Source organism: Daucus carota, chromosome 2, assembly GCF_001625215.2.
Source record: "Daucus carota subsp. sativus chromosome 2, DH1 v3.0, whole genome shotgun sequence".
NCBI lineage: Eukaryota > Viridiplantae > Streptophyta > Magnoliopsida > Apiales > Apiaceae > Daucus > Daucus carota.
In genome coordinates, this window is record NC_030382.2 from 56,463,751 (window position 1) to 56,475,832 (window position 12,082).

Consider the following 12,082-nt stretch of genomic DNA (forward strand, 5'->3'; position numbering starts at 1 on the left):
ACTCCTCAACAAAATGGAGTGGCAGAGAGGAGAAACCGAACAATCATGAACATGGTGCGTTGTTTACTCTCTGAAAAGGAAATGCCGAGATTTTTATGGCCAGAAGCAGCGAGGTGGACAGCTCATGTTTTAAATCGAAGTTTCACCAAGGCAGTAAAAGGCATGGTGCCAGAAGAGAGATGGACAGGACTCAAGCCGGGAGTTGCTTACTTTAGAGTTTTTGGATCAATTGGTCATGTTCACATTCCTGAACAGAAACGGATAAAGCTCGATGATCGTAGTCACAAATGTATTTTGCTTGGTGTTAGTGATGAAATAAGTGAAACAAAGGCCTATCGACTCCTTGATCCAATCACAAAGAAGATTATCATTAGCAGGGATGTCATATTTGATGAAAGCTCTAAGTGGGAGTGGAATCTACACAACTCATCAGAGCATAACGCTCTTGCTTGGGGAGATGATGGAGTTTGTGAAGAAGAAGATACTGATGAAGAAAATTGTGCTGCAGAACCAGATGAAGGAAATGATCAAGAGAATGGTGAAAATGTCGAAGATGAAACAGAATCTTCACGGACAGGAACACAAAGGGTAAGGAGAGAACCTGGATGGATGCGTGATTTTGTAAGCGGAAAAGAATTAGACGAAGAAGAATTCACCAATTTTGCTCTGAACGTCTGTTATGCTGATCCAGTAAACTATAATGAGGCTGCAAAAGAAGTAAAGTGGAGAAATGCTATGAAGTTGGAGATTCAGTCAATAGAAAAGAACAATACCTGGGAGCTTGTAAATCTGCCATCTCATGCAAAGAAAATCGGGGTCAAATGGGTATACAAAACAAAGCTTAATGCAGAAGGGAAGGTTGAAAAGTGCAAGGCTCGGTTGGTCGCGAAAGGGTATGCGCAAACAGCAGGAGTGGACTACACTGAAGTCTTTGCACCAGTTGCTCGTTGGGATACAATCAGAAGTCTCTTAGCAGTAGCAGCTCAGAAAGGATGGTGTGTTCATCAACTAGACGTCAAGAGTGCATTCTTGTACGGTGAACTAAAGGAGGAAGTTTATGTAGATCAGCCTGAAGGGTTTATCAAAGTTGGGGAGGAAGACAAAGTATATCGACTAAGAAAGGCTCTCTACGGTCTAAAACAGGCCCCGAGAGCATGGTTTAGAAGAATTGAGAGTTATTTCATGAAGGAAGGATTCCAGAAAAGCAACTATGATCACACCTTATTTTTGAAGAAAGCGGGAAATGGAATCTTAATGGTAAGTCTTTATGTCGATGATCTAATATTCACTGGAAATGATGAGCTCATGATTGCAGAATTCAAGGCTTCAATGAAAAGGGAGTTTGAGATGACAGACATGGGGAAAATGAGTTTTTTTCTTGGAGTAGAGGTTCGTCAAACCACTGATGGTATACACATCTGTCAGAAGAAATATGCCAAAGAAGTTCTTGAAAGATTTAATATGTGGAGCTGCAATGCTGTCAAGAATCCAATTGTTCCAGGAACAGTTATTTCAAAGGAAGGGAGTAATCGAGTCGATGCAACACTTTATAAGCAGCTGGTTGGGTGTCTCATGTATCTGACGGTAACACGACCTGATCTAATGTTTGTAGTATGCTTAGTATCTCGTTTTATGGCTGATCCTAGGGAAGAGCATATGTTGATTACTAAAAGGATACTGAGGTACTTGAAGGGAACGTTGGATTTTGGAATTTTCTATGGAAAGACATTAAACACGAATCTTCTGGGTTACACAGATAGTGATTATGCTCGCGATTTAGATGACAGAAAGAGTACTTCTGGGTACGTGTTTATGCTTAATGGGGCAGCAATTTGTTGGAGTTCACGGAAACAAGACATAGTTACTTTGTCCTCTACCGAAGCTGAGTAAGTTGCTGCAACATCAGCAGCGTGTCATTGCATTTGGCTTAAAGGATTGTTGCAGGAACTAGGTGCTGTAGGTGCAGTGTGCATTGATATTTTATGTGATAACAGCTCAGCGATTAAGTTGTCAAAGAATCTAGTTATGCATCCAAGGACAAAACACATTGATGTAAGGTTTCACTACTTGCGTAACTTGTCGGAGGAAGGAGCTATGCAGCTGGTTTTCTGTGGAACAAATGATCAAATTGCAGACATAATGACCAAACCAATCAAACTGGAACAGTATGTGAAGCTCAGGAATCTGCTCGGAGTTTAGAAGCTGGAAGTTTTAAACTGATGCTGGTTAGCATTTCAGTTTAAGGGGAGGATTTGTTGGGCTTATTTTTAGTTTAGATAAATAAATAAGTTGTGCTTGTTTTTAGGAGATGATCACCTAGTCTTTATCTGTTAGTTGCAGTTAGAGTTAGTGTAGTCAGTTAAAGTTAGTTGTAAGGCTTTTATATAAGCCAAAGCTTCTTTAATTAAATGATTGATGAGTTTGTTCTCTGATTATATTTGTGCAAAGCATTAGTTTGTTTTCTAACAAATGATTCCCAGTATTTAAATTATACCTCAGTAATTTAAATTTTTGCAACTCAACTCCGGACAAATAAAAAAAATACCTCAGTAATGAATGATTCCCGGTTTTAAGAGAAGAGAAAAACAAAAAGGCCCCCACCTGCCATCATATTATTAGTAATTCTAAATAGGCCCAACTAAAATCCAACCCGGCCCAATCTTCCCAGGGCCTTTAAAATGATAAAGAGGAACACAACCTAGGGTTTTTCTAGTCTTCTGCATATCAGCAGCAGCCGCCTCGTTCTTTTTCATTTCCGGCGCTCCTTTCTCGCAATTCAGCCAAGATGGTACTCTCTCTCCCCCTCCCTCTCTCCCTCTGTATCTCTATGATTAACATTTGACGCTTTGTATGAAATTCAAGATTCGTTTCACATGATTTGGTGCAGCAGCTAATTATCATATTATGTTCATGATTGATTATAATTATTAACTCACCTTATGCTAGCTAATTATTTTAAAGATCCCAAGTGTCTGAGATGAGAATACCTGGCAACCAATTTACTGAATTAAATTCAAGATTATAATGACCCTTTTCAATTACTACCTCGAAACTTAATAGAAACCTGTCTACTGGGATTATGTATAATCAAGTTTTGGTTTATCGTATGTCGGGGTAGCGTAGTTGCTTCATGTTACAATTTCAATATCCGGTCTATATATCTCGAGGTGATTTCTTCTGTGGAATAGCTGATGCAAGCTATTGAATAATGAATTCATTTACCTGTTGTGTTTTCGACTTTTCGTACTAGTAGTGATTGTTGATACATGTATGTTCTTTGGTATAACTTGTTAAATATATTGGGTTCGTGAATGTTAATATTTACGGCTATAGTTGAAGGAAGAAGGAACGTAATGTCTTGGAGATCTTACTGTGTCATGATACATAGTTTTCTCCATCCGACATTTTGTGTAGTATTTTATGTATCTTTTAGTGTATGCTAAGTGCTAATACGGTTGCTGTCTTTCAGACCAAGAGGACAAAGAAGGCTGGTATTGTTGGCAAGTATGGTAAGTAACAAGTTTCAACCTATGGCTTCTGTGAGTTGATGTGTTTTAATTTCTCGTGTTGAATATGCTTTGAGCTTGAGTTAATTTGATTATTAAAATGGCATTATGGCTATTATGGCAATATCTTTATTGTTGTGTAGACTGTGTAATGTTTGTTGGAGTAAGTGTTTCTATTGAGTAATGCTGTTGGATTATACTTTTTATCAAAATAATCGAGGCAATTTGTAATAACAACTTTTTGAACTACTATAAGCTGCTGGTAGTTTGAGATGTATTTTTCCAATGTTGATGCTTCATTAGAGCAAGTCCAATGCAAGATGCAAAATAGCTATAGCTATTGTTATAATTTAGCACCAAAAAGTGTTTTTTGTTGCTAAAATGGAACTTCAACTCCAATGCTAGATGCATTTTGCATCCAAATAATTCCAAAATTAAGTAACTTTAGTCCCTCTCTCCTAAACTTTGTTTAAAGTTCACCACTAGACATACCAATTATAGTTAGTTGATGATGTGGCATGGATGCATAAATGCATCCTTGGTTTCAAATTTAGAACCAAGGATGCATATATGCATATTTGCATCCAAGTATAGAACCCCATTGGAGTTGAGATTTTTAGCATTTGATTTCAAATTATAGAAATGGCACCACTTATAACATTGCATTGGACTTGCTCTTACACTTACAAACTAATGTTTCTTTTGCTGGTAGTTTATTAATTTTCTGCCATTTTCGTTGCTTACAGGTACACGTTATGGTGCCAGTCTGCGAAAGCAGATCAAAAAGATGGAAGTATCTCAACATAGCAGATACTTCTGTGAATTTTGTGGAAAGGTATTGTATACTTGTACAAACTGATATTTTATTTTAATTTTTTTGTGCATACAAGAGTTGTGGAAGTTGTTTTTATGATTTGTGTCCTGTGTAGACTGTTGTTTATTAACCTATCAATCACTATCTAGAAAAGGGTGGTATTATGTATATGTAAAAATTCTTATGCTCTGGCAATTTTACATATTTTTCAAATTATGGCATGGGTTTTGACTTGGTTTGTAATAAACTGCAGTATGCAGTGAAGAGAAAGGCAGTTGGAATATGGGGTTGCAAGGACTGTGGCAAAGTCAAAGCGGGTGGTGCATACACTCTAAAGTAATAATCCCATTGATTTTTTATGTATTTTGAATTTCTTGCATGCAAGTTGAGATTGTTCTAAATTTTCTCATTTTTCTGCATACAGCACTGCTGCTGCTGTTACAGTTCGGAGCACAATTAGAAGGCTGAGGGAGCAAACTGAGAGTTGAAGATAGTTGTGCTAGCATAACGTCTCTGTTGATGCCTTTCTATCAAGTCTTTTATGCAGACATGGTTATTTTCATTAGCAAATTTGTTTGCAGATCCAGTTATTTAGATGATTGAGTGATAATATTAATTTTGAAATCAAGACAATGTTTTCTTTTTTGCTAAAAAATGGTATCTTCAACCAATATTGTTTTGTGTTTTTGCAAGCTCTAAGTTTAATTTTGCACTACTGTTACTCTTGCAAATTTAATATATCGAAGTCAGTGGGATATGAATTGCAGTAAATTTCATAAGAGAGGTTATATTAGGTAGTACAAGTATGTTGGAATAGAGCCAACTCCAGTAGATAGTACCTTCTTGGACTGGTGTATCACTGTATTGAGTTCAAAGCGCTGAATAATGATCGGAAAGGCTTATTTGGTGTAATGTGTTGGCCATTTTGGCTTATTAAAAATATATTTATTATTCAAAATTAGTATAGAAAATCAATTTACAAGATTTGTAATTTTATAAAAATATAACAGTTATATACTTATATCATATATATACACCTTTGGGTCACCCGAATTTGACCCAAAATGACCCGTTTTGATTTTTGTCAATCTGAAATTATCCTAAACCAATTATCTTACACTTCAAAAACTCCTATCCCAGCTGACAAAAACTCCAATCTGAACTCAAACCAGTTATCCTAAATTTCAAAAACTCCGATCCGAACTCATAATTTGTGGGTCAAATTCGTGTCCGATCTGATCTCAACACTTGGTCTCGTTATACACGACTGCCAAAACTTGCTTGCTGAGTTGAAGACTTATCTGTGTTTTTTGTTGTCAAGCGATCAACTTATGCAGTGGCTCATAGTTTTGCTAGGGCCTCTAAATTATGGAAAATGCTTGGTATGTACAAATTTTCTGTACATAATTATGTGCACCTAGCACTACTCCTAAATTATATCCTGGTCGTCGCTTCAGTACGGAGTCCGTTTCAACTGAGTTACTATCTGGTTTTATAACTGGATCTGAAGTCAAATGAATGAGCTTTTACTTTGAAAAATAATAGTATAGCTTAAGAAATACCAAAGGAAAAGAGCGAGTACAACTACATAAAAAATTTGAAGCTAGAAAAAATGGCAATCTATATATGACTTATGGCTCATATGAAGGCTCTTCACTCTAACCGAATTCCTGACCAGTGACTACCCGGCTAAAACCTAGAGAAGCTTCTGTTGCCAAATGCCAGATAGAGACACAAGGAATTCCCTATGCAACACTTGGCTGGGTTGTCTATAAACTACAAACTTCAGATATGAGATATATGTAAAAAAAGACACGAATACCCTGCAAGTAAGTTGGAATACCCTGCAAGTAAGTTGGAAGGCGTAACTGCCTTCATCTTTTGCACTTGTATCTTAATCTGCTGTAGAACGAGCGGTACTACTAAAAAAGAAAATGCAGGCTACTCCATAAAATGGATGCATATATTAGGCAACTAGTAAAATGGAGGCAAAAGATGGCTTCATTTAGACATAATAAATATACATATCTAAGGTTGCTCTTTTTTTTATCTTCTTTTCATTTCCTGGTGGTACGAGTAATACCATTACAATTACACAAATACATATACATACACAACATTCAGGAGAAAGGATAAATATACAATACCATGCCTATTCCAAAGCACTTCACTCATCAAACTTCACCACCCTTGCGGATATTATCTAAGCCGGAAAATGAAGGAACACCATCTTGCTCCACAATCAGCTTTCTGCCAATTATGGTTCCAAGTTTGCACCTTCCACTGGCAACAACTCTTCATCGACAAAAACAAAATAGGGGTTTAACCCAAAGCCACTCCATTTTTTTTTGTCCCAAGATCTTTGAAGTTTGGAAAACAAGGTCAATATGGAAACGGATCATATGATATTAGACAGCATATTTCTGTCTTCTACTATCACCATCTTCTTGTATGATTCTCAGTGGAATATTTTCGTCACTGTTCTGTTGGTGTATTTGGTTTTGAACGGCCCTTACAGCTGCTACTCTTGCTGCAGTGGCTGCTCTGTTGGCTGCTGCAACAGCTTTGTTTACTTTATCCTCAACCTTTGAGGCAGTAGCTGCTCTCTCAGCAGCAAGTCTTGCTTCCTGATAGGTATAACACCAGATCAAACAGTTTAGTAGCAATTCTCCTAATTAAAGGTTAGGTACAGTGTGAATCTTTATATTAGATAAATTTAGAGGTAAACACACCAAGGCTAATAGTGCATACATGATCCTAGTTAATTAACAAGGAGCAAGAACTACATGTCTACATCAATATCCACCCCCTCCCCCAAACCCTCCACCACCTTGTAACAACTCGTTTCCTTCAGATACTTAAGGGTAGAAATGGGGAAATGAAAGGAGTAATATATTACTATTTAGTGATACTATGATATTACCTTAACTGCATTAAGAACTCTGGAAGCACTAACAGCGAAAGGAGATCCAGGAGGAGAACCTGGAGTGCTAGAAACATTGAGAACTCCATTCTCCCAGTGACCTGATTGTGTCTCCCCATTTCTGAAAGTGTACAAACCAAGCCCTTGCCTTCTTCCCTCGTGCCAAGCCCCCTCATATCGATGTCCATGTGCAAAACTGTAAACACCAAAACCATGCATTTTGTCTGCGAAATATTCTCCAGCGTATACATCCCCATTTCTGCATATCATACAACAATATTCTTACAAGTGATATACAAAAAGAACAAACTACTCTGAAGGACCATAAAAATTAAGGACCAGATTATAGTAGTATAGTCGCAAAACAAAAACAGTAGTTCACTATGCCTTCAGCCAACTCTGACCTAGAATATAACTATGCTACACGCAAAAGGCGAGGCACCAAGGGCCTTCTATCGATTAATCGAGAGTTGAGGCGTGTCTTATAAAGAAAACTCATTTAAGTTTACAAATATGCATATATAGACAACTAAAATGCCGAGTCATAAAGTATAATACAGTGATTATTATATGCCCAGAAATACAATATCCAGGAGAAAATGTTAATTAAGTTATGTGCAAAATTGCAGAGAAAAAGAAAATTAAATGAATTTTAATACATGAAAGTAATAAAAAAGAGAAGATAATTTTTGCGCAGAAAAGAGAGATACAGAAAAAGCAACAGTAATATACATAGAACTATCGAAGAAGCTTAAGAAAATGAGAGAGGATCCAGCCCTGAGTCAGCCTTGGATCGTAGCTCCAAATGCTTAAGGTTATTCTTCTCGCTAACATTTCAGGTTTATGCCCTTAGTAATTTTAATTTTCAAGTACTTCACATAAAACAATTTCTTAGACCTCACCATGGTCTAGTCGACACTAAGCAGTGATCTTTTATTTAAAGGCGCTTCGTTAAGTTGAGGTGAAAAAGCCTCGCCTCATTACTTGATCAATTAATTACGCCATAAATAAATAACACTGGTTATACCTAAATGATGATCATCTGAGGTTCTCAAGCAGCAGTATGGCAATTGAGATGCCAATCTTCTTTTATTTTACTACTCTGGATGTGATTAGCAACGCTCCGGAATTTGGTCACGCACTACTATGCATACAGATGGCTTTTGCGAGACATGGTGATTGATTATAGTGCAAGCATCAAGACGTTTGGATTTCACTTTTCTCCCATAACAGACTTACTTTCGAAGGTACACATTTATGTTCATAACATAAGTGCCTGCAGTCTCTCCACTTTCTGACACAACTTGATATATGTGTACTGTTGTTGGAAAAGACACAATACCTCAGATGGTCAAGTGTGTGTTAAGTGTGTCTTATTTGAAAGTCTAGTAGTTAGGGGCTGGATACTGTGAAATATCAATAGATTAAAGCCAGGTGCCTATGTGAGAAAATCAGAAAGTCTCAGTAAATTAACTTCAACCCTCAGAACTGGAGGGGAAAAAGGTTTCTGCCTAAATTCTGTTGCTATTCATAACAAGCTTACATAATGACTTGATGATGCAAAGAGTTGAAAAGGAGATCCGTGGTATATCAGTATGTCTGATATATTTGGAGGATTCTTGTTGGTAGATATGTTTACTCTATTCTATATAAGTTCGACAGAAAGACATAAACATCCATAAACATAATCATCCAATTTTAAATGCAATTCTTCTTTACCTGAAATGGTAACTGCCTAGTCCATGCTTAACGCCCCATTTAAATTCTCCAACATACCGACTCCCATCTTCACAAGTATGAGCTCCACACCCATGGCTTTGCCCATTACACCACTCTCCAGCATAAACATCCCCAGTGTAAAACCTATACACCCCAAATCCATGCCTCAACCCCTGCCTATATTGCCCCCTATACCGGCTCCCTTTCGCCCAAGTCTCGACACCATGCCCATCATACTTCTCATCAATCCAATCCCCCTCATACCTCCCACTCATATAATAGTAATAAACCCCGCTACCTGAACACTTGCCTCGATAAAATTCACCCTCATAAACATCCCCATTCTTATGAACTTGCACCCAAGACCCTGTATTTGGCCTCTTCTCCAACTTGGGTTTCGACCCAATTGACCATATAACCGGAGAATTAACCTTTGGAGGAGTTCTTGATGGTAAAGTTGAAAACTTTATCGGCAAAGACCTAGCAAGAAACAACCTAATCGAAGGGAACTTTGGGGCAGACAGATTGAGTGTGATCACAAGAACAACTGAGAAAACAATTATAGAAATAATCTGATTTGATGAGAAGAAGTAAAGAGAAGGCAAGAAGAGAAGAAAAGAAATTCTTAAGGCTTTAGTCTTTGTAGCTAAAAGGGGCTCAAGAAATGAGAACGAGCAACAAGAAGACAAGAGAGATGTTGATTTTGGAGAGATTATTGTGTTGGGCAAGTGGGGATTTTGAGAATGAGAGAGATTTGATGGTGTTTGAGACATTAAAAAGCTAGGTCTTTGATGGGGTGTTGTGAAAAGAGGTTTCTTGATTTTTGAACTAGGGTTCTTGAAATTGTGTTCATTTGTGTAGACAATTTCTTGGGGGATTTTAATCGTGAGAGGCTCCTTGCAGATATGAATCCCAGATTTCTTCTGATGCATTTACAAAATGTTTTTTCTTTTCTTTGTGTGTGATTTCTATATTTTATATATGTGTGTCTTGGCCTTTAGGCTTTTCTGTATGCATGATTGTAGGATGGTGTTTTGAGTTTGTGAAGATATTGTGAAATATTTTCATCAATAATGAATAATGAATGATGAAATATGATGTGTGTGTTGTGTGTGAATCTGGGTTTGCTGCTGGTTTGGTTTACAGAGATTGATGATGATTTTCTGGTTTCTGCAGAGAAGGAAAAAGAAGGAATGGTGGCTTGTGGGGTAAATGCAAGTGGTTTTTTAAGCTATGAGAATGAGAGGAGTTATGAGTTATGACCACTGAATTTACGTATTTGCCATACATCTATGATTTTACATTGAATTTCATAGTTTTGACTGATGCCTCAAAAATATTATATTAAGTGAATTATTGTAACTAAAATTTCCCATTTGTCTAGCTTCAGGAGAAGTTTTATTTCATGAAAGCAAGTGATCAGTATTAATATAAATTAAATATTTATCATTTAATTAAGGATTATTTAAAATGATTTATAAAAAATAATCATATATATATATATACTATAATAAATAATATATTTATTATATTGCGACGGGTTCTAGAGAATTTAGAATTTAGAAGTCCTTCTCATTTACAAGTTAGAATATTCTTATCCATATCATTTATGTAAAGTTTGGTATTTAAAAAGTTGCAAAACCTAACATTTTTATTAACTCATCAAATAAAGAACCAATCTAAATAATGATTTATAATAATTTATTATTATATTTATGATTATTATGTCCTACAAATTATAAATAAAAAATATATTTACAACATAAATTGAAAATTAATTTGGTCATATAAATAACTTCTTATTTATAATTAATTAACACTTTTTAGCCGACAAAAATCTTGAGCATCTCCCAAGGGAGTTTTGTAAAACGTACTGTTAGCTATAATTATCAGCTATTCTCAAAATGTAAAATTTTTGTTAATAATGAAGACATGTGCTCCATAAGGTTATGAATAACTATGAATAGATAAAATCATACATAGAAAATAAATTGATTCAACAAATATAATTTATCAAATATAATTTTTTATATTTTTTTCTGACGAATGAATAGTTTGAATGTTTCGAATTTTACGTATTCTCTGACATGTCAATGAAACATAAATGTCAACAGGATGATATAATTAGCAGATTTATACTCCGGAGTCCGGAGATAGCTCTAAAAAAACTAGAAGTTGGCCGGATTCAATCATCCATGACGCTTCTCCCCTTCTTGAAAATATAAAAATGAAAACAGTTGCAGCCTATCTTCACTTTAAGACAAAGGCAGCATCAGGAACAGCCGTTCTTACAACACAAACCCGGCGCAAGTAACGATCAACCATCAACTCTTATCCACGTGGCATGTCCGAAGAGGATTATCCAATTTTAATACTAGTCTGTGTAATCTATATTATCATCTCCATTTTATTTATTTATTTATAATATAGTGACCTACAGTTATCATTCTAACACGATGGTCTATTTTCAGAATTTGTGAGAAGTTTGGCACTCTAAATTACTCTATTGAAATATATAAGATATAAGACTATTTTGCGTCTCACGTTAATTATTATTTTAATTTTTATACGTAATTTCTGATAATTAAAAAATATCTTCATTTATATTTTTAATTTTTAAAACGAATATACAGATTATAAACTTAGGAAGTAATATATAAAACACATATGAATATATTATTTTTAGTCTATCTTAAATTACATTTGGAAATTTAACATGGATTTAAAAGGACCAAATTATTGTTTTGCCAAATGGATCTCTCTTTTCAATGTTATTTCCGGGTGCTGGGACGGAATCCAATCAAAATCGTAGAATTCAGTTTTTATTTAAAGTAAAAATTAATATTATTAATCTTAAAATTGTATTAGAATTCGGATTGATGATACAAATTTGAATTTTTGGATAAGCTTTACTCCATATGATAGCACAGTTTTTCGATTCCAAACGCAATATTAGATTATATATTTATAAGGATTACATCATATTTTTATATATTATATTTGTTTTCAGTTATTAGCTGGTCTCGTTTCATTTTCAAAATATAGTATTTAATATTTTAATAATTGAAAATTCTCTCGGAGCGATACCATTTATTTTATATATATTTTTAAAAAAATTTA

The 12,082-nt window shown here is 35.4% G+C and overlaps 2 protein-coding genes across 2 annotated transcripts; one reads left to right on the plus strand and one right to left on the minus strand.

The window, feature by feature from the left end:
• The first annotated feature begins 2,648 nt into the window (after nt 1-2,648).
• LOC108206203 (large ribosomal subunit protein eL43) lies at nt 2,649-5,005 on the plus strand. Its single transcript, XM_017376426.2, has 5 exons — nt 2,649-2,788; nt 3,470-3,509; nt 4,253-4,341; nt 4,574-4,656; nt 4,745-5,005. Exons 1-5 carry the CDS (start codon nt 2,786-2,788, stop codon nt 4,806-4,808), a joined length of 279 nt encoding a protein of 92 aa, XP_017231915.1. The 5' UTR covers nt 2,649-2,785; the 3' UTR covers nt 4,809-5,005.
• Nucleotides 5,006-6,303: 1,298 nt separating this feature from the next.
• Nucleotides 6,304-10,182, minus strand: LOC108207845 (uncharacterized). Its single transcript, XM_064088384.1, has 3 exons — nt 8,963-10,182; nt 7,244-7,502; nt 6,304-6,947 (listed from the first exon to the last, which is right to left on the minus strand). The coding sequence occupies exons 1-3, from the start codon at nt 9,892-9,894 to the stop codon at nt 6,729-6,731; spliced, it is 1,410 nt and encodes a 469-aa protein (XP_063944454.1). The 5' UTR covers nt 9,895-10,182; the 3' UTR covers nt 6,304-6,728.
• Nucleotides 10,183-12,082: the final 1,900 nt, after the last annotated feature.